This window comes from Convolutriloba macropyga, chromosome 12 (genome assembly GCF_964194025.1).
Source record: "Convolutriloba macropyga chromosome 12, txConMacr16.3, whole genome shotgun sequence".
Taxonomy (NCBI): domain Eukaryota; kingdom Metazoa; phylum Xenacoelomorpha; order Acoela; family Convolutidae; genus Convolutriloba; species Convolutriloba macropyga.
This window is the reverse complement of record NC_134479.1, coordinates 17,866,691-17,890,690: the sequence shown is the minus strand read 5'-3', so window position 1 is coordinate 17,890,690 and position 24,000 is coordinate 17,866,691. Positions and strand designations below refer to the sequence as shown.

The following is a 24,000-nucleotide window of genomic DNA, read 5'->3' as shown; positions in this document are numbered from 1 at the left end:
AAGACATTATTGAAAACTCGGGCAATTTACTCATACAATGAAGTAATTACCAAAACTTTCTTGGCTACAACAGGTCAACAAAGCTGGAAACATGAGGATATTTTCACTAAAGAGCCAATCAGAAGAGTCACCATTGCATTATGCGTTGGTGCAGCATTCATCGGTACCAACACCGCTAATCCATTCCATTATCAAAAATTTGGTTTAGTAGAGATAACCATTTATCGAGCTGCTTTTGCAAGGGCTGGAACTGCAATTTCAACAACTGACAACAAGAGGTTGTACTACAATTCAATGAGTGCATTAGCTTATATAGAAAATGGCCATGGAATACCTCTGAGTGAGTTCGCAAACCACTCTATAATGGTACTTGATCTGACCAGCACTCAAGAGGCAAATCATGACTTTATTCATCCAGAGCTCACAAATTCATCATTGTCTGTCGAACTCAAGTTCGATGCAGCGTTAGCTCATAACGTCGAATTTTTTTTTCTTGGAGAAAAAGCATTGACCAAGATTCCCAGCTTTGCGTTGCATTTATATTGTTCATTTTTTTATAGTGAGAAATTTCCATTTATACCTGATGTAAATGAATTAGAGTCGCTAGCTTTTGTAAAACATATGAAGTAAAAGTTAATTTAATTTTCAAACAACAGCAACACTTTTTGAAAATCAGTTTTTACAAAATTGAAAGGTTATGAAAGAGTTTGAGGTTTCTCGCACAAAACTCCCATGGCCACTAAGCAGAATATCCATTATCTGATGAAAAGTTGAGGAGTGCTCACCTAGCGTAAGCTGGCAAAATCGTTTCATAGTTACATCAAGGACTGTAGAAGAACATTTGTTGGCCGTGGAAGTACTAATAGATTGTACAGTTGTCTCACTCAAGGGTGCTGGAAGTTGTTTCGGGTTCTTGGTAACTGGAGAAGTTGATTTTGAAAGGTTTTCAACAGCAACATGTAGTCGTGAAATTATTTCACCACGTTTGACAAAGTCTTTTTGCGTAGGCTGAATAAGTAATTGGAAACCGTTAACGAGACACGGTATCACTGCAGGTACATAAAGAGAATTGAATATATTATCATCCTGCGAACCAAATTCATACATAACTTGATAATGATTGGAGCCAAATGTACAACCTTCGATAACTGTTGCAGATGAATGATAACCATATGGATAATTTTCAATTGTTGTGTTTTCGAGTTTTGGTTCCATCTCACAAACATTGTACTTAAAACGTTTTCGAATTTTCTAGAAATAATCAGGACTGTTCTCATACATTGCTTCAACCATAACGAACAAAAAAGCAAAAGCTAATGAACTAACTATGAATGCATAAACAATGACGGGAAGCAAATTCAAAAGGTATAATAGAAATTATTCCGAATCCTCATTGACTGTTACAGATGTTTTTGGTGTCTTCTTTAGGCGTTGAGTCCGTGTTTCGCCAGCCCGTTTTGCTAGACGCTTCGAGTCATCAGTTGAATCCGTGTTAAGGAAGTGAGTCGATCAAGCCAACTGTTTGATCAAGCATTTGTTCTAGTTTTTCTATGTTCTGACATAGCAACCGAAACTCTGGCACCGAAAGTGTAATTTTTTGATTCGAATCCCAGTCGACCTGTTCACTATCACGTTTGAACAATTTCAAGGATAAATAGGTGCCAGTGGTATCGTAAGTCTTAACAGCAGCCCTAACAGGTCGTTTATATTGAGCGAGAGATCCAAATGAAAGTCGCTGTACTCAGCATCCTTAGACAAAACATTACCCATAATGTTGCATATATTGAGACAAACTGTATCAAAGTAATCTGAAACGACGAATGACTAATACATTACTGTTTATTGGAATGTAAACAATATAAAAACCCCCGCCAACAAGATAACGGCTGAACAAACAAATCCACCCAACCTAGCGTGCAAACAATTTTTACTCCTCTATATCAGCTATGACGTTTATACGAAAAATGAATTTCAAAAGATTGGAAAAATATACCCTGCTGAATCAAGACACATTCAATGTCACAATTGTCCAAGGCAATTTAAAAGTTTCCATTCACTAATGCAACATCGCCGGGCCAAGCATTATAAAGGCCATAAAAAAACAGTTTTACAAGTCCCGACCATTAAATCTAAAAACGGACAAATTTTCATTAGCAATGGATAAATTAGCTAGCCTCCTCGAGTCTATTTATATTTCCCGAGAGCACCCTAATTCAACTTAGGTCAATATGACATAATTCTATTTATAGACATGACGGAATAATGATGAAATGGTTAAGTCAAATAAACAAATCGGTCTGCAGCAATTTTTCAATCTTTCTGCCATTGTTCTTTATTGTTGATCAATATAAGTTTTGTGAAAATTCTTTAATTTTTTGGCTCCTTATTACATTACTGTAAGTCTTTTGTTACTTAACCTTCTTTTAGAACTTGCATTCATCTTTGAATCTGCTTTTCCTTTCAGTTCCATACAACATAAAAACAAGTTTTAATTTCTCTTGTCACTAGAATTGATTTTAGACTTTACTGTTACGTCTTTATAATATTTTCTTTCCAAAGAAAACTGTTTTCTTTGTTACCACTCAAATCAGTAAAACCCGTAGAAAATATCTCAATTGATTACCCATCACCTGCAATATGGCTGCTGAATATTTAGAAATTGCAAAAACAAGTGAGCGAGGCATTAGAACGCTTGTGCGAATGTGTCACAACTTCAAAAATTTTGTCCTTGTGAAGGAAAGCTTTGATGACAAGACACAATTATGGCACACAAAAAACAGCTTTATTGGTCCAGTTAATTACATTGAACCAATACTTGAATACACAAAACAGAACGGTTTGTTTCAACTTACAAAAACGCCAAAAAAATCGTTACAACACGAAGAGTCTCCGTATGCTCATCAATATTATGGATGTATTACTCCCATTCAAACAAAAAAGCAGGATGTGACAAAATTGGCAGAGCGAACAAGAAAACTTTTTGCAGACTACGATCATGACTGCATTGAAATTTGGGAGAATCAATTGTGGCAGCTAGTTGAGCAAATATCTGGTTTCTGGAATTTTGATCAGTCGCCAAGTGAAGAAACAAAAACTCCGGAAAGTCTCCCCTTGCTTGTCAACATTTTTTCTGATGATTTCAGCATCGATGAAACACCTCCATTGAGCTAATGTTATGCCGCCGTCAAGAAGGTCATCAAGTTATCTCGACTCTAAACAAAACAAACCTGCCTCAAACTCATTGTGCATATTGACCATTTCATTTGTTGCTGTTCATTGTGGTCGAACGTATGAACTTTGTGTTTCCTTCTTTAAACTCGTTCTGAATTCAATTTTCTCTAACAATCAATCTTAGCGTTAGACATTGCATGATTTTTTGAGACAAGGATTTAGGCGATGCCAAGAAATTCAGACATTGAACAAACAAGTATGTGAGACATTGCTGTAAACAAATAAGCAAAAATAGATCGGGTTGAAATAAACCCAGTTAAGGCTTGAATTTTTTCATATCATGACAAACAATCAATAAACATATTTCACCAATTGCTATTATTCAGTAGAGAAAGTGAAACAAAACTAGGCTATGTAAATAAGAAGTAAAACTGTAATCTCAGAATCACCTGCGTTGAACCAACAAAACTAGAAAAGCAGGTAAACATGTGCATCTATGGGATAATGACACAACACTCTGGTAAACTTGCTGCTCCCAACCACTATTTGTGGAGCAGTAGCTTTCAGTCCCAAAAGTAAACAAAAAAGACGCGCACTCTGACTGGATGAGAGTGTTGTCAAAATGTGCCGCCTCCAACAATAAATTTTTCTCATTTGCTTTTTGCCTTAACTTTCAACTCAAGTTACTGAAATATTTTACAACAGTCTTATCAAAATTAATCAGCAATAGTAAAAACTTTTATTCTTTCCTCTTGAAAACTTTGGCCCCAGTTCCTTAATTGTCTCAAGTTCTTACACCTGTAATGAATTCAGCGAAAAGTAGAGTTTGCAAAAACACTTTCGGACAAACGCAGCTTACGTCGGCACATGAAAGATGTGCATAAACATTAAATTCGTGTGCGATGAGCGCGCATTTGCTAATGAAAAAGTTGTCGAGCTCGAGACGCATATGAGACAACAACACAAATCAACCCAGCCACGCTATTGTCTATACTGCAACAGGTTTTTCACAGACAACCTCAAGTACATGGAGCACATGAAAAAAATCATGGACTGCCGTTATGAGATGCTGATGCCGAAAACAATCAAAACCTGGGAATTCTTCATTCCGAGCAAGCATTCCGTGGTGTTTTGAAAACATATGACATACCAGTGGGAGAGCATGAAATAGAGTTGCTAAGTTTCATGCGCAGCAAACGCGATGAGATGGAAAACGTTGTTCAGCTCAACACCCAAAATCATGCAGAAAAACATCAGTTTAGCGCACTGGTACAACACACAAAACCATCGAATGATGAAAACGTTAGCAGTCAGCCAGATCGCATCAAAATATACATCAACTCAAAAATGCAGCGGGTCGACTTCAAGGGCTTGAGCAAATCCTGTTTTGCTGGAATGGTTGAAAAAATGCTGCTCGCACTGAACAACTTTGCATCCCATGGTGGCGGTTGGACAGTAGATAGAATTTAAAACATTGAACTGAGACTCGCCAGGTCAAAGCCGATCGCAGCCTCGTCGTATTTGGCCTTACCTACTGACCTACCAAAAAGCCAGTACCTGTTCAATATTCTCAACCGACAAGACGAGAAATGTTTTCTCTACTGCTATACAGCTCAATTTCATAGGACATTTGGGCCCCAATTGATACCGCCTAATGCTCCATGCAGACAAAGAACAAATTCAATAAAGTACAGTTCGGAAAATCCGAGAGCAAAACAACCGGTTGTTGAATTCATGATGCCTATGGCTTTTCACCAAATTGACAAATTTGAAGAGCTGAACAAGGTACGCGTTATGTTTTCCGACACTCGAATAAGAAACTGATTCCTTTCCGCATATCAAATAATCGAATCTTTAGTTTCAACCTGGATCTGCTCTTGCTAAGTGATGGGTCAATGCATCACTATGTCCTGATCACAAATATCAGGGGGCTTATCCATAAGTATCTTGGAAAACACCACCGCGTTGAGAATCATTTGTGTCGTAACTGTTTCCATATCAGCACTTCATTGGATAGACATGGGAGACATAAAGAAATTTGTCATCAAAACACGCAAGCATTTATAAAAATGACCAAAGTGGAACAGCAAAACTTTGAATTCAAAAATGTTCAAGCCCGATGGTTTGCGCCGATAGTTGGATTTTTCGATCTGGAGTCAATAATTGAACCAGTTGCCAACAATTACAACACACAAAAAAATTCAGTTACTAGGGCATTGGAGGAACATAAGCCATGCAGCTATTCTCTGCTCTTCGTTGCTTTGAATGAAACAAAGCCATTTTACTTCGACCTCGAATGTGGTCCGAATGTCATGGTTGAATTTGTTAAGTCACCGGAGCAGATTGCTAAGGATATATACGATGTAAAATAACAACACAAAAATTTTTCCGGCGAACCAACAATCACTAAAGATGAGGCTACCATGTGCTGGATTAGTGAAACCGAATTAAATACATCTTCAAAAGATTCCACTGTTCTAGACCACTGTCGTTTCACAGGAAAAATTCTGGGTTGGGCACATATGCAGTGAAACTTGAAACGCAAAACTTTAAACTTCACACCACTATTCGCTCACAACTTGGCAAACTACGACCTTCATCACTTTGTTTTGGCACTGAAAAACCTGAATGAGAAAAATACAATTTTTGGTGGTGCCAAGCACAAGTGAGAATTTCATCTCATTGCAAATTGGAGTGCATATGAAAACAACTCAAAACAAGAAAGGTGTTTGGACCAGTCAGTATGAGTATATCAGACTATAGGACTCATTCAAATTCATGAATGCACCGCTCGACAAGTTGGTGCAGAACCTGCCAGCTGATTAAATCACCTTATTGGAACAACATTTCTTATCGTGGCCGACGAGGTCGGTAAATTTGTTAAAACAAAAAAGCTCATTCCCCTACTGCTTCGTCGATAGCTTTGAAAAATTACAAGAGGCTCAGCTTCCCCCTCTCGATAAATGGACAAACAGTTTGCAGCAGTATGAGATAACAGTGAGTGAAGATGAATACGCACGAGCCTTCGAAGTGTTCAATTTATTCGAGTGCCGATACATCGGTGAGTACTACAATTTATATTTGGCAACAGATGTGTTTCTTCTTGCTGCAGTAGTACTGTGTTTTCGAAAAGTTTGTTATCACACATATGGACTTGACTGCTGTCAGTACTACACCGCTTCCAACTTGTCAGGGGATGCAATCTTCCAACACAGAGAGAACACCTTGACATGGTTGAAAGTCTCATCAGAGGAGGCATGAGCTTGGTTTGCAGCAAACGGCTTTGTCGCGCAAGCAACAAGTTTCTTTCGGACTACAAACCGAAGAACATTTCCTCATTCATAATAATGATCGATGCCAATAATCTGTATGGAGGAATCATGGAAAAAATTCCCCCTACCCCTCCATGATTTCGAAATGTTTGACAGAAGTGAATGGACCGATGAGGAAGCCCAGGAAGAATTTTTGCGTCGAATTTTGAATACGCCTGATGATGATGAAGTTGGATACATAGTTGAAGTCGATTTCAGCTTGAACGATCTACACTCTGATTTTTCTTTGGGGCCCACAAAAGAAGTGATCGATGAATGCTGGCTCAGTGAGTATCAAAGCAGCTTGCTGGCTGACATGCAAATTAAAAAACCGCCGCAGGTGAAAAAGCTCATTCAGACGTTGTTCGATAAACAGAATTACCCTCTGCACTATCAAACCCTCAAACTCTATGTTGAACTAGGATTTGTAGTGACCAAGCTTCATAGAGTGCTTTCGTTCAAACAGCAAAAGTGACTGGCACCGTACGTAGAACTGAACACGGAAAAGCGAAAGCAAGCGAAGAATAGATTTGAGGGGGATTTTTTTCAAATTGATGGTTAACTCATCGTTTGGAAAAACTTGTGAGGGAAAGCGAATTCGATTGAAAGTCAGGATAACCCGCACGGAACAGGAAACACTAAAGTGGACAGACAAGCCCGAGTACCAATCATCAAAAATTATTAGTGATGATCTGGTCACAATATGCCTTCAGCCATCAGAAAAACTTTGGGACAAACCAACCATAGTGGGTGCCTGCATATTGGATTTGGCAAAGAAGTTCATTTCGAGTTTCACTACAAAGTCATGAAGAAAAATTTTGACTGCAATTTGCTTTATTCAGACACGGACTCTTTCGTATATGAAGTGCGTTCAAGAGACTTCTTTGCAGAAAGACAGCGGAAAAAGTCGGTAGCTGAACAGTTCGATTTCTCAAACTTTCCAGCAGAACATCCCTTGTACAGCAGGGACAATGCACGTGTCACTCTTAAATTCAAAGATGAGATGGGAAGCCGGCCAATTGCTGAGTTTTGTGGACTCAAGCCAAAGCTGTATTCAATCAAGCTCGCTGAAGGCTAGTATATATCTTTTTCACTAAACCCCCCTCATCATACAAACACAAGTAATCAAAACAAACAGGCATATGCAGAACATTCTAGCAAATTAAAATTGTTTGGGTATGGAAACAATGGAATGAATTTGAAATAAACCAAGTTTTTTCAGTTGCACCAAACAGTCAGCAAAAGGGGTCACAGAAGATGCACGTCGCAGCATGACGCATGAATTATACAAGCAAACTCTTTTGGGCGGTGAAGTAGTGCGTCTTCTCAACACGCGAATAGCCTCAGGCAACCACAGGCTTCACACAATAGTTGTCAACAAGAAATCATTGTCAGGCTACGACGGCAAACGGTTTATTATGAATGACCAAGTTTCCATGCTGCCCAATGGTCATCGTTCAATAAGAGAGGATATGTTCTTCAAATCAATAATGAATGAACCCGATTGGGGCGCGGATCACTTGGGCGAAAGCGACTAGGGAAGCGGGCTGCAGGCGCAGGATAGCTCGCAGCAGACGCCGAATAGCTCGCTGCAGGCGCGGGATAGCTCGCAGCAGGCGCAGGATAGCTCGCAGCAGGCACGGGACAGCTCGCAGCAGGCGCTGGATAGCTCGCAGTAGGCGTGGGATAGCTCGCAGCAGGCACGGGACAGCTCGCAGCAGGCGCGGGATAGCTCGCAGCAGGCGCAGGATAGATCGCAGCAGGTAAAAAACAAAAACAAGCAAAAACAAACGCCAAACGCAACAGTCAGCAAACGTTCCACAAACTAATAGCATTCTAAACACAAGTTTCAACTCAATTCCCGACACAGGTTTTCACCAGCGAAGTTATAGCGAGGACGAATTGAATCAAAATTTTGTAGATTTTGACAATTTGTCAGAGATTTCGGACAGTGGTTCTTCTACGGACGCAGCTTGCGATGGGTTTATTCTAAGTCAAGCGATAGAAGATTCAGATAGCAGCCCCCAACCTCCAATCACAATTGATGAACAACCACCAGCCAACCTCAGTCACAATTGAACAACAAAATTTGCACAATCAACCACCTACCAAAAAGAGAAGACGTGCAAGAATCATAGAAAGTAATAGCGAAGAGGACTGAAGAACTAAAACAAAACTAAAAAGTCGTCTCATCCTGTATTTGCACCTATATTGTTCTAAAAACACTGGCAGCCGGGCTTATATGGCCCAATTGGCTTTTTTAAAAAGTGAATTTTGTACCGTCCCCCCTTTTTGGGCTAAAAATTTATTGTGTGTAGTGAGTGAGGTCATGTGATAGGGAGGGACACTGACGTACCAGGAGGGGTTGATCTGCCATGGCATGTGACAGAACACCGTTCTTCCTGCACATATCAGAATGCTTGAAAGTTCGTTTTTGCAACAAAATTTGTGTTGCAGAGAACCTATTAAGTCAGCTTTTCCGCTGCCATACATGCAGGGTTTCTCTTATTATTGTTTTACACCCAATAAAAGTCATATAAAAGGACCGGATTTTCAAAAAAAATAGTTCCTACCCAATAATCCGGTCCCGTAGAAAGTTCTGTCTTACACTGACGTTGCAACCTTTGACCCTGATTCACCCTTGTCCGTTGGAGTTTTTGTGGGTCAGTTGCAAAACATCCAACACACTCTCACAGACCTATTATTATACATCAAAATTAGAACTATATAAAAAACCTCGCAGTGAAGTAGTCACTTATGTTAAATAAGTGTGAAGTAACTGAAAAATTCTGACAAATGTTGCAACCATGAAGCTCCTTTATTATGTTTCAATCAGATTTGAGAAGAGAATTCTACATAGTTGCGTAACCTTATTGCATTTTGAGTACTCCGAAACGTTATAAAGTCAGGCCTCGGGCTAAGCATAAAAAAAAATTCTGTTGCAAATTCGGGGATTGCAGATTTCGGCATCAAAATTTTTACGAGCCTGTTTTAGATATACCAGCAAATTCTAAAAAAGATGGCTGAATACACTGCAGATAAGAATATTTCAGCATTTTCTTTTCTTTTTCTTCTAGTGGGATAGAAAAAAGGGACTTTATGACTTACCTTGAAAGAAATCTGCAGAGTGCCTTCATTTCACGGATAAAATTCAAATGTGTCCCGTTGGCAAAGACTTTGGGACCACTTTGACCTGTTCTCCTAACTTTTAAAAAAAATGCGAATGAAAATCAAGTTTTTCTTCGGAAGAGATTCGGAAAATAATAAATTGAAAGCCACCTCCCATTTGTTTTTATTTAATCTTGTTGTCTGGCATATCCTTAGAAATGGCAAGCCCCCCGTATTTGAAACATCATTGTAACCGATACAAATATTTGGGGAGAAATCCCCCCCCCCGAAAAAAGGTAGCTTTTTGAGTTCGCCAATTTTTTTTCTAGTTTGAGTTCGCCATTTTCTTTCTGTCTATCGGTGCTGATGGAGTCAGCACAAGTATACAAATCAGGAACAAATCGATTTAAATAAGTGCCGACTGGCTAATAGACAATTATGGACCTCAATAATTTTAGTAAAGATGAGAAGAACCAAACAATTGAACGAGGCAAAGTTTTTAAACATCTGTGACCTTTGTGTTTTTAGCCAAAACTGTAAGAAAAACAAGTTTCCCCAGTTCCCCTGAAACCCTTTATTAAGTTCCCAAAATATTGAATTTTTGATCTGTCGGTAAATTTTTTCTAAGATCTTGCCGCAAAAACCTAGTGGAGGACCAAAAAACCGAAAATTAGGAACATTTTTGGCTAAAAATCTGTTTAGTTTTTGTTAACATTGGATAAGTGCACGCTTAAAATTTGCAGCAGCAAACAATAGTGCTTCTAAGTGACTACATTTGCGTAGTAAAACAAGGTCTATCTAAAGCGCATTTGTCTAGCGCTGCACAATATGGCGGGAAATTAGCAAAATCTGCAAAGAATTAGAACTCGTTTCAATTAGCCTAAGAAAATTTTAGACGAACGAAATAATAATAAAGCACCATAAAATCTTAAAAAAACTGACTAGAACCTAAAAATAAGGGGGGACATTTTAATCAAATTTCAAAAAAATTTAGACATCCCACCCCGGTGTTGTTGGGCCGAGAAAATCAGGCTTCCAAAAGTGTCCGTCCCCCCCCCGGTGCGGTTCTAGTCACTTTTTTAAACTGCTTATATATATTTATATTTCTCACAAACTCTATATAATATATACCCAGTAATGACAAAACAGCACACAATTTCACGCAAAAACTCTAAAGAAGAACAATGAGAACAAAATATCAAAACATATGAATAACAACGAATAGAAAACAAATTTCAAAAAATTTCCTAGAAGTAATATAGTGTAAAATTGTGCACCAGGTAACTTCTGGCCATAAAAAGATTCAAACAGCTGAAAATAAAATGCCTTTGCATAGTTTTAGAGTGAAAACTCTTTTAGTTTAGTCAGCAAAGTACAACAATTAACTCAGTTATTAATACTCACAAATTTTTGTTAACCAACAAATTCAAAGTCCAAAAATTTTTTAATGAAATCAAAAACCATTAAAAAGTTTCAGAATAGTTTATTTTGATGATGATGGAACCAAAATGAATCCAAACTAAGTTAGGAAATGGTGGCAAAAACCCAAAGAAAGCCCACATTAATGATTTCTTCCAAAACAAGTGGCGTAAAAGTATCAACATCCAATTAATTATGTAGATGGAATGAGATTAAACATTTTACGCAAATACACACAATGATGGCAAAAAAACAACGGAGAAGATTTAGCAAAACCGGCAAAAACAAACATTATCACAAATTTTGAAAAACGGTTGCGTTAAAGCGAATACGCCACCTCATATCAAATCCTTAACTACTTCATTAGCTACCATTGCTTTTTATTACCATTAAGCAATGAAATACTATTTGTGATGATTAAAATTTCAATGAAGTGCGTCAAATTTTAAGTGAAAAAATTTTAAGAAAACAAAATCCAATGGTTAAGGAAAAAAATATTTTGCAAATTTTTAACAGGAGGAATTATAAGAGTAAGAAAAATCATTAGTTGAAAGCAGAAAAACACACTAAACAGCTGTAAAATTGCTAGCGATCTTCTAAAACAATAATGTTCAGAGAACAGATGAGAACTATCTGTTGTTAAGTGTGCTAAATAACATTATGAAATTTTTTTTAACTCTGTAGAAATCTAACGCAATTATCTGGAAGAAAGTGATAGTCGTACATTTAGCCCGACAGAAAAATGTAGTACACTGTGAAATTTCAATTCAGTTATAAAAAAGTCATCTGTCGAGTGAAAAAAATCACGACGAAAATTTTTCGAATTCTTAACCTTTGAATTCGTATCTAAGTTTGACAGGGCGTGAACCTAGAAAAAAAAACAAATGGTTTGACCCCATTGATTTACCGGCAGCATTGATTAATGTATACCCAGTTCATGCAAAGACACTAAAGAAGAACAATGAGACAAAAATATCAAGACATATGAATAACAACGAATTGAAAACAAGTTTCAAAAAATTGCTGAAAAAGTACGAAAATGTACAATTGCCCAACAAATAAACTTGGCTGAAAAAAGATTGAAACAGCTGAACTTAAAATGCAACAACATAGATTGAGATTGAAATCTCGTTTTGTTCAGACAACGAAAACCAAAAATTAAATCATTTAAATCAGTTATCAATATTTGCAAATTTTCATTAACCAATAGTTTCAAAGTCTAAAAAAGTTAAACCAAATCTAGAACCATTAAAGAGTTTCAATTATTTTTTGATGAAGATGGATCCGAACTGAATCAAAACTGGGTTATAAAATTGACAAAAAGAAAACAAGAGGGTAAAAACATAAAAAAGATGAATAAAATCTAACTTTCAAACCAATATTTGTGAAACGAAACTTATGTCTCTCTAGTATGACAATTTGACATGTCAAAAAAAGATTGCAAGAAAACACCACCACAAAATAATAACAAGTAAAGCCGAAACTGAGATCTTTCTTGTACAAGCACAATGTCAAAGATGTGAAAACATTAAGTGATTAATTGAAAGCCTTTTCAAGCTTCTCAGAGACAAATTTGTTATCATTAATAAGTTTATTAGACCCCATGACAACTATCGGACTATTTGACAAAACGTCAAGAAACAAAAAGTAATGGCAAAACTCAAGTATTTTTCTGTGAACGATGTTAAATTCATTTAAAAAAACCAATAGCGGTCCATCGGCCGAGTACAACAATTGCATAAATGTCAAGATTGCATTAGAAGGTACATTTTATCATTAAAAAGATAACGCACTCAAATTAAGAGCAAAACTGCAGAACAGAAAGTTAAATTAGTGCATGTGAAAACAATCTGTATCTGGATCATTTAAAAAAAAACATTTTCTTGCTGAACTTCAAGAAAGATTTGGAAAACTTTACGCGTCTCAACTACTCGTTCTGTTTTTTTCGTTAGTGTATGAGCACTGTTAAGATTCCTATGTAAATTTAATCTCTAATTGGTGTCAAAAAATTGTTTTAGTTAAGACAGATCTAAAAAGTCAGCACTGAGTGAGTTTTTATTGTACTGTCACGGTGAAAGAAGTAACAATCCCCTATCGATTCGTGGCTCTTAGAAATGCATAGCAAATCCACAAAATGACAAAAAAGATCAAAATATCTTAAAATATTGCGTTAAATCTTCAGTCATAAAAAGTGGATAGAGATTGTTGTTCCAAATTTCTGTGCTAAATTGTAGAAGTTCAACCCTCGTATTAAATTATAAAGACTGTCGAAAAGGGTTTCAAGAGCATTGAGAGACAGAATTCATAGTTCATTTAACAAGTTTGTTCTGGTTTTTGTTTAAAAAAGAACAATAAATTATCAAATTATTAGAAAAATCAGTTCGTTTTTGCACCAAGAGATTCAACAACCCTGTAAAAACAAACTCCTCGTGGTCATTGAGCATCTTTTCTTATTTTAGCAAATTAAAAGAAAACTCTATTTGGTATTTAAAAAATTGAACGAATTGTTGAAAAACAGCCACAATTTTTACTACAATTTTATACCCCGAGAGCTACTTCGAAAAGACCAAATTCAAGAAAACAACCTGAATTACATAATCGAAGTTTGACCGGCTTTCTATAACACCTCAACGTTAAATATATCGATCAGCCAAAATTGACTGAACAAAAAACCAATTGATCGTGTAATTCCTCCCATCCCCACCACGTGGGGTTGGAACAATAATTTTTGAGAGTTGTTAACAGACTATTTATTGACCATATTGACCAAAGATAAACGTCTGACCACTTTTAATGGCCTATTGGTATAGCAACTTTGGTCGTAGGGTTACCTTTTTAAACTACCTTATTTTTCCTATTTCTTGAGGATTACTAAAAGTCATTAATCAAACATTCAGAGCATTGGTACCCTGCACTAAACAAATTTTTTTTTTGTCATGTTTATTGTTCATTTCACCTGTTTTTGCCTGGCTCCATCTATTTTTTCATTGTCAGAAATGGCAATAGAAATAGTTTGTTGGCCACTTTTCCAAAGAAATTCTTGTGAAATTTTTCCAGTATGGTTTATAAACCGTTTTTTTTTTCGTTCTGATAAATAAAATAATACTTTTGCTATGCGTTTAGGTAATGTTTAAAAAGAAACAGATTTTTTAAAGCTCTATCGTGACAATAATTTCATCTTATTTGATATTAGTTACAGACAACAAATTCAGCTGTGTTATGTATATTGTTCTTTATATTACCATGACGCGAGTAGCTCTGTATCTCTTCACGTTTTCGGCTGTGAACAGATACTACACAGTATGTTTAAAGAGCGATGAAAAGGGATTTTTTGGCTTTAAAAGGACAAAATTTGCTCTTTTACTGCTTGTTATTGCTTCTTTAGCCGAAATGGTTCTCCAAGCCTACACCGCTTGTTATGATTATGACCAAATTGGGGTTCTGTTTATCAAGTCACAAGCAGATGAAACTTCAAAATCTTGGGAGCTAACCTTAGTAACAATTTGTAATTGGTTAAACTGGATTTTGTTAATTATAATAACGTTCGTTATCAGCTATCTTTACATTGCGATCAACAAGTATGAAAATATAGCGCAAAATAGAGACGCGCCCGATTTTCGATTCGACGAACCCGAATACGATCAATTTTACGAACGAAAGGTAACAAAAATGTTCAAATGGTCAACTGTTTTTGCTCTTTTATTTCTCTACCCTCAAGTTATAATTCAAGCTATTTGTTACTATTACAGCGGCGATGGAAAACTATCTAAAGAGGCAACGCTGATGCTAACTATTATAACCGATTTTATTAACTTGTGGATGTTTATTCTAACTCCGTCAGTTTATTTCGCAGTCAATGTTCAGTTTCGAACTGAAGTGAAGATTTTATGGCGGGATAAAATTTGGCTGACTTCAAAATTGTATCAATGGGCGAAACGAAAGCCAAGTATGCTTATGGTCAATGCTGAAGACAATGAACAAGACCATTTTCATGGACATTGAGAAAACACCCCCATCAATATACCAGTTGACTTCAAATGATTATTTTTCTTCGAAATGAAGATTTTCTTCGAAATGAAACGAACAGAAAACAAATGTAAAAGGCATAAATTTTATTCTAAATTGATTTTTTCAGAGAAATATAAATGAAACCTGTAATTGTGTAAATGACGATAAACACGAAGGAAAAATTCCTGCATCTCTGCTGGCATTTCTCCATGGAAGAGAATCTCTGAATGTCCACCTGGCTGAAAATAAATCATTCTATTACTTTAATTCAGATATGTACAATGTATTATTGTTTTATTTTATGTTTTATAACACACGCAACTACAGTATATATAAGAATTCGCCTTTGTCGCCATCTACTACTCTGCAAAGCTCTTTTTATATGTGTTAATATTTTTACTGAATTAAAGAGAAAAAATGTTTTGCAATTTTATTTGGTAGGGCCGCTGGTTAGTAATGACCCCAATTAGCACATGACAAATTTTCTTCAGAAATTGTATTTAACGTCCGGGAGGGTATTTTCTCCGTATACTCGGTGATGAGAGTTCATTTTACTCTTTGAATGTTAGAATATCGATGAAACTATAGTCTTAAACTTAGTGAGAATTAGAAAAAAAGTTTGACTTACCAGATTAGAAAGACAAGCAATATGATTTTGATCAAAGAAATTATATAAAAGAATCGTCAAGAAATGGTGCTGAGAATCAATATTCGGTTCAAATTGGTGAATCTAGATAACTATTATTAGAGTTAGATTAAGTGATGTAAAATCTTCCCAGCATGTATTAAATGATGATGATATCTCCGGAAGTGTGAATGAATTCTTAGAAAAGTGCAAATGCATTCCATTTATGGTTCCCTTTGCGACGGATTTGCAGACGCAAACCATATTGGGTAACCTTTGCGACCCCCACCATAAATCACGGTGCTAAGATTAGTTTTGTATCTTGACTTTTTCACACTGATAATGGGTATATATACAGCTGATTTTTGAGTCCTTTTTCATCCCCAAATTCAAATCACCATCTTGATCTAATAATCAGATCTCTCCTGTAAATCTCTAAATTCTACTGTAAAAAATCATTTTGTTATTCTCTCATTTTTGAGAAATTAATTCTTTTACTTAGTTAAAAACGCTTTTTATTCCGCTTGCGAAAGTCCATAACCCAACAGGTTATCGGCCCAGCAATTTTCTAAGTCATAAAATTAATTTCCAAAACAAAACTAATTTGTTGTTGACAGTCATAATCCTTTTCTGCTTAGTACCTTTTCTTTTCACAACTGTTTTGCCTGCTCAAACTTCAATGGATCAACAGACAGTGAAGCTGCTGACCTACACAGGAAAGGCACAGGACTTTCCAATCTGGAGCACAAGATTTGTGGCGATGATGCAGACGAAGGGACTCTACAAATCACTACTGGGGACAAAGGAGCAACCCAATGAGCCTGCGCCACTGGCCAATGGGGCAACCAATGATAAGAAGAACCACAAGGTGCTGAAGGATGCATATGAGAAGGAAGTTGCAGACATCAAGGAGAAACGGAACAATGTGTGGTGCCATTTGGCAGTGACTCTAGATGCAAAAACCCTCATGCTGATGAGACATGACTGTGTGGGAGATGATGGCATTGGAGATGGAGCAAAGGCTTGGAAGCTTTTGCAAGAGAGATTTCAGAGTGTGGAGACGCCGACAGTGGTGACTTTAGTGGCACAGCTTGCTCGACTGCAGCTCGAGGATTCTGAGGATTTGGACAGCTTCTTCATCAGAGGACAGGAGTTGCTCACAAAGCTACAAGAAGCAGGGGAAGCAGTCTCAGAGACCCTCTTCAACGCTTTGGTCCTCAATGGTCTGCCAATGAGGTATGAAAGTTTTGTTATACAGGAAAGCTTCAACCCGGCAACGAACTTCACAGAGTTGAGGAAAAGGCTGCAGAACTTTCTTGAGAGCACCGTGCAGAGACACAAGGGACAAAGTGGTTCAGTGGCACTGGCAGTGAAGCGTGACTTCAAGAAGGGACCCAAGAAAGGAAACTGCTTTGTGTGTGGGATCCCTGGACACTTTGCCAAGGACTGCAGGAGGAAGGAGACAGTACAATGCAGCAAGTGTGGTGAGAAGGGTCACCTAGACAGGGCATGCAAGAGACAAAGAGATGGAGGCAAACATGAGTCAGTGGCAATGGGTCCAACATTGGCTACACCAGACGAGGAATGCTGGGCAGCTCTTACCCAGTGGAAGACAGCAGGCATGCTAGTGGCCAGTGGTTGTACAGATCACATAGTGACGACAATCGATGCGTTCCTGGACTTTGTGCCCATTCAATCAGTGGTCAGAAATCCCAACGGAGAGGCTTCCAGAGTGGTGGGCAGAGGCTGTGTGAGGATCAGCATACCCTCAAACAAAGGGGAATTCCAATGCGAACTCAAAAATGTTCGGTGTGTGCGGGACTATTCTTCAAAGATCCTATCAGTCTCAAGATGCACGGAGTGGGGACATAGCTTCACTTTCGAGAGAGGAAACAGCTGCATGAAACTCCAGAAGGGAACTCGGTAAAACTAACACAAGAAAATAATTTGTTTTACTTACCCTGCAGCGTTCTAGAATTCAAGATGAGTTCCAACAGCGTGAAACTTGACAGTGCAAGGAAGTGGCACAGACGATTGGGTCATTTGAATCAAGCGAATGTGGTCAGCAATGCACCAGAGACAGTGGGGGATCTCGATGATGTATGCAATGTGTGTGCATTGGCCAAGATCACAAAGACTCCAGTACCAAGAGTGACAGAGACCCAAGCAGAAGAGAAGCTGGAGAGGGTGTTCACAGACGTGATGGGACCTTTCAGAGTAGAGTCACTGTCAGGGTTCCGGTTCTGCATAGTGTTTGCAGACCAGTACACGAAGTTTGTGTTTGTGGACTTGCTTAAGGCAAAGAGTGAAGCACTGGCCAGCCTGAAGAAATTTTTTCTCAGTGTGGGGACGCCCAAGAAGCTGAGGCAAGACAATGCGAAGGAGTTTCTCTCAGAGCAGTTCAAGACGTACTGTTTAGATGCAGGCATTCTATAGGAGAAGACCATACCAGAGACGCCACAACAGAATGGCTTTGCTGAGAGGTACAACAGGACACTGCTGGAGATGGCAAGATGTTTGCTCATTGACTCAGGACTTCCCAAGATGATGTGGGGAGCAGCAATTCTTCACGCAGCAAGGATCAGAAATTTGGTTGTGAGACGAGGAGAAGAAAAATAGACAGCAGAGCTGATGAGAGGTATAAAACCTAAGCTTCCAATTAGTAAATTATCTATTTTTGGCTGCACAGTCTTCATGAGGAAGAGGGACAGAGACGTCAGCAAACTTGAACCCAAGGCACTGGAAGGAAAGTTTGTGGGTTACACTGAAGGAGAAAACGGATACCTGGTGTACATACCCAACACACGCAAGGTGATGGCAGTTCGAGATGTGACCATCAAAGAGTCTGAAGTGGGCTCAATCCCTGACAACAAAGAAACGGCTTACCTACTAGACGATGGGTCGGAACTGGGAATCTGGCACCCAGATGATGGTCATCAAGATGATGACAACAGAGAACGACAGGACACATCTACTGCATTAAAGGAGGAGTGGCATGACGCAGGGAGCGTGAATACTCAAGAAACAACACTGAGACAAGAGGCCTCAGATGTTGGAGAAACAGCACTAGATGAAGGATCTACTGCAACAAGAGGGAGTTACAGAGACTCAGAGTCACTGGAAGACAGTGACACAGAAGACTTCTCACAGTTAGAGACAGTTGGTTTCAATGAAGATGCACTGCAACACGCGGACAGAGCAGAGCCCAGACGAGGGACACGAGCAAGGAATGTTCCGCATTTTTTTTGGAGAAGTCAGGACCCATCTTGCTGTGACTGAGGGCGACTATGTGGAACCCAACACAGTCTACGAAGCCAAGCAAGGTGACGATTGAGACCAGTGGCACCGGGCAATGAAGGACGAGGTCAAGGCACTCCAAGACAACGAGACTTGGAACCTAGTGAGAACACCCACAGACAGGGACGTCATACCGGGCAAATGGGTCTACAAAGTGAAACTGGGACCCAGTGGTCAAGTGGACAAATACAAAGCGCGCTATGTGGCGAAAGGCTTCAAACAAGTGGAAGGACTGGACTACTTTGAGACTTTTGCTCCTACCTGTAAGCCAGAGACCTTCAGGATTCTACTTCAGCTATCAGCGAAGCAGGGCCATGTGATGCACCAATTTGATGTCAAGACTGCTTTCCTGCACTCACCAATCGAGGAAGAAGTGTCTCTGGAACAGCCACAGGAGTTTGTAAAACGCGGATCAGATGGGGAGAAATTAGTATGTCGACTAAATAAATCAATTTATGGTTTGAAACAGGCTGCTAACAACTGGTACAAAGAACTGGCATACTTCCTACTGAGACAGGGGTTCACCAGAAGCAGGAACGATCACTGCTTGTTCGCAAGATCAGAGGCAGAGGATCACACCTTCATCTTGGTCTGGGTTGACGACATCATAGTAGCATCAAGAAGTATGACAGTGGTCTCTGATGTCAAGAAGGCACTAGAAGCAACCTTTCACATGGAAGACAGAGGGAGACTACACTGGTTTCTGGGTCTAAGAATCAGACGAGAAGAGGGCAAAGTCACAGTCGACCAAGAACGCTACATAGAAACAATGCTTGAGCGGTTTCAAATGGATCAATGCAAACCCTCAAGAACTCCAGCTGATTTGAATTTGAAACTTCAGACAGCACAGAACGGAGACGAAGAAGTGGACCAGAGGATCTACAGAAGCTTGTTTGGATCACTTCTGTATCTGGCCAAACAGACGAGGCCAGACATCATGTTCACAGTCAACATTCTGTCCAGACACATGAATGCACCTACCAATCAACACTGGATGTGCGGAAAACGACTTCTGCGATATCTTCAAGGTTCAAAAGGTTTAAAACTTACTTACACAAAAGAGGCTAGTTATGATTTAGTGGGGGAAAGTGATGCAGACTGGTCTGGAGACGTGAACAACAGAAAATCAACAACGGGCTATTACTTCAAGCTCAACGGACGTGGCGCAGCACTCAGCTGGGGTGTCAAGAAGCAGGCCACAGTTGCTCTTTCTTCATCAGAAGCAGAATATCAGGGCATGGCAGCAGCAGTTCAGGAAGCACTCTACCTGAAACAACTTCTAGAGGATTTTGGCATCCAACAGAAACGTCCAATAGCAATTGGCGAGGACAACCAAAGTTGTATCAGACTTTGCCAAAACCCAGTCATGCACAAAAGGAGCAAGCACATCGAAACAAAGTTTCACTTCATCCGGGACAAGACGGAGGATGGGACTATTTCAATTCATTACGTCCCTACAGACAAAATGGCAGCGGACATCTTCACAAAGTCCTTACACGTTTCGAAAGTCGAAACATTCAGAGCAGTTTTGATGGGAGCAGACTCTACGCAATCAGCTCAAGTCTGAGTGGGGGTGTTAGAATATCGATCAAACTATAGTCTTAAACTTAGTGAGAATTAGAAAGAAAGTTTGACTTACCAGATTAGAAAGACAAGCAATATGACTTCGATCAAAGAAATTATATATATGAATCGTCAAGAAATGGTGCTGAGAATCAATATTCGGTTCAAATTGGTGAATCTAGATAACTATTATTAGAGTTAGATTAAGTGATGTAAAATCTTCCCAGCATGTATTAATTGATGATGATATCTCCGGAAGTGTGAATGAATTCTTAGAAAAGTGCAAATGCATTCCATTTATGGTTCCCTTTGCGACTGATTTGCAGACGCAAACCATATTGGGTAACCTTTGCGACCCCCACTATAAATCACGGTGCTAAGATTAGTTTTGTATCTTGACTTTTTCACACTGATAATGGGTATATATACAGCTGATTTTTGAGTCCTTTTTCATCCCCAAATTCAAATCACCATCTTGATCTAATAATCAGATCTCTCCTGTAAATCTCTAAATTCTACTGTAAAATATCATTTTGTTATTCTCTCATTTTTTGAGAAATTAATTCTTTTACTTAGTTAAAAACGCCTTTTATTCCGCTTGCGAAAGTCCATAACCCAACAGTAAAAAATAGTAAAGGTAAAAATAATTTTTTGTAAAGAGCAACAGTACAAGTTAACATTTTCTAATTCGAACATCTGAAGGAAGTAGCGAGAGTACAGACGTGTGGTGTCCAAAGAGTTGACGAGGAGGATCAATTCATGGCCGATTATTCCCTATGCGGGCCAATTCTATTGACAAAATCCCTACGGATTTTAAAGCGAACAAGTTTCCGTCACAGTTGTGCCGCAAACTAAGAATTATAACTTTTGACAAGGATGGCTCAAACGAGGGTATGATTGACATTTTGAAGTCTCCGGTTCAATCTGATGCTGCAATAGAAAAAGATTGAATTTAAAAATTTCAGCTGATATTAGTATTCCACACTCATCAATTATCTGATTAATTATTTTTTAAATCAAATTAGCTGTTGGTTGTCCAAGAACGCATTAAAAAACGCGGTTGTAAATAATTTTTCCCTCAAAGTTGCGCACAGTTTTATTTTTTACTCATTTTATTATCTTTTTTTTGCAATGGTAGTTCCATATTATCCATTCACCCCTAATCTGGTTGCTGGGGTGAATGGATAATACGGAAAACTGATTTATGCTGCTAATCTGATTTATGCTGCTAATCAAGCCAGCAGAGAGAGAGAGAGAGAGAGAGAGAGAGAGAGAGAAAGAAAGAAAGAAAGAGAGAGAGAGAGAGAGAGAGAGAGAGAGAGAGTGAGAGAGAGAGGGAGAGAGAGAGAGAGAGAGAGAGAGAGAGAGAGAGAGAGAGAGAGAGAACGGAGAACGACGGCGAACAAGGATAACTTTCTTGTGAAACACAATATAATCCAAACGAAAGAAGTTATTACTCCTAATGACATTTTATTTTTAAAAATACTGGTCTGCTGATATCCACTTCAAAATTGTACAGCTCAGAGTGTTCTTGATATTTAGAAGAAACATCGATGTAGACTAAAAACATTAAAATAATAAAAATAACTTCAGCTTTTTGACTTCCTATTATTGTTAATTCCCTGAAGTCAAGCTGAACAAAATATTTTTGTACTCATTTGTTTTTTTTTTACATTTTTAAATGATCAACTTTGTTTTGTCGCTAAAATTTTTGGCTAGTTTTTTGGAAACACTGTCAATTGCCGTTGAAATTATTGAAACTCGCTTATAATTATTTACTTGATTTTACTCATTCTTGAGTCCAGAGAAATCGTTTGGACAACAAGTTGGGAACTTATTAAGATTCTGCGAATATCTCGAAACTGATATTTTTATATTCTTTTTGTATATTTTTACGAGATAGTTTGCACTTAGATTCAAATTGTGCATATATACATTTTCTGCATCTGTATTTTACACATGTCTTGATTAGATATAGAAAAGTTCCTCAAAAATCACGATATAAAGAGAAAAATCCTTCATCGCCTGTAACCAAAGCCATTTTGTCAGATATTTCTTCTCGCAAATCAACGACGAAAATAGTAAATGGGAGTGCTTCCAGCAGGAAACCTTGAGGGAATCAGTGTTAACGGGAAATTTTTGGGAACATTAGTTATTGAGCAATTAAGGTAATTAACTGGCTTTCATCTTACGATAAATTTTGTCTTCATAAACAGTTTTCAGTTTGTTGAGAAGAAATTGATGTAATCACCAACCAGAGTTTTTCGAATTAAAAACGTGAAAAGTACAATTTATTATGACAAGAATCCAATCAGTGTTGAAGAGAGCACGCAATTATGATGGCGACGAGATGAATTTCCAAAAATGTTTTCAGTTTTATGCAGTCACACGTTTTATGAAACAAATAACACATCAATCATCAGAATAGTTATTTTATTCTATTATTTCTTAATATTTACCATATAAAATGAGTGGTCTGTACTGTTAATAGCTGCTCTTTGTTTAGTTTTAACTCAGCTTCTGTCTTTTCCAACAGGGAGGGAACCATCTTTTCGATATAAAAAAATCAAAAAGAGGCTCAAGAAAGTTTGACATAGATTTTGAGTTATATTTACAACCATATTAGTTGTCTTGTCTGAACATCGTTCTTCAGTTTTTTTCCAACTGAATAATTTTGTTCATTTTTATTTCCACGACAACTTCAATATACGTTTCGAAATTTTAATTTGAGCCAATCTTATAGCTCTTAGCGTTAGCTAACACACGAATCGGCCAATAGCATTTTAGCAAACTTACCCAAATTGTCTCGCTGAACTTTTGTAATTGAAATACTACTTTATTTTTCTGGAAACAGCGTGTGGTAAGGCTTCCTTCTGTGACTAAAAACTTCAATTTTTTTTCTAGTAAAAAATTATTTTTTGAAGACGCTAAGTATAAAGTTTGAAGATGAAGACTTTTTGTAAGATGTCAAGTTTAGTGCGTTTTAATGTTAAACTACTAGTTCAACCAAAATGCGTAAGTAAACAAAACTAGAAAAACCTTTTCCAGCTTTCGGAAATAAAAGCTGTCTTTTTCATATTTCTGCTCACCTTTTGCTATAGTTTTCAATCGGTGTCATTACTAAAGAAGGCGAGTGAACGAAAAAAATGATCGTGTAATACTTCTAACAGTATTTTGGTTTTTCCCCAATATTTATAATTGCTAGTCGAGAAAACGTAAGATGAATCCCTGTGTAAGATTCAACATTTCTAATGAAACTCTGCTGAGATTAAGAGCTGATATTCTGTTTATTTATATATCTGTTAATTGTGCTTAGTTTTGTTTACATTGTACGGGTCTTTCCCATTTTAGCTCCCCCCGCTCCTACCTCAGTGGTCAGATAAACTATCCCCCCCCCCAATCATGGTAAACCTACCATGATGGGGGTCTATAATTTCGTGGGTGGGCTATGTGGGAAAACCCCATTGTACTACCCCATTGATAGTTAGAGCAAGTTGT

The 24,000-nt window shown here is 38.0% G+C and overlaps 1 protein-coding gene across 2 annotated transcripts in view; it reads left to right on the top strand.

The window, feature by feature from the left end:
* Window positions 1–15,319, top strand: part of LOC142350227 (uncharacterized) — a 31,314-nt gene extending 15,995 nt beyond the window's left edge. For both annotated transcript variants that reach the window (XM_075401988.1, XM_075401989.1), the window contains exon 3: window positions 14,165–15,319. In XM_075401988.1, coding sequence (XP_075258103.1) covers window positions 14,165–15,011 — 847 coding nt within the window. In that variant the 3' untranslated portion in view covers window positions 15,012–15,319. The remainder of the gene's footprint in view (window positions 1–14,164) is intronic.
* Window positions 15,320–24,000: the final 8,681 nt, after the last annotated feature.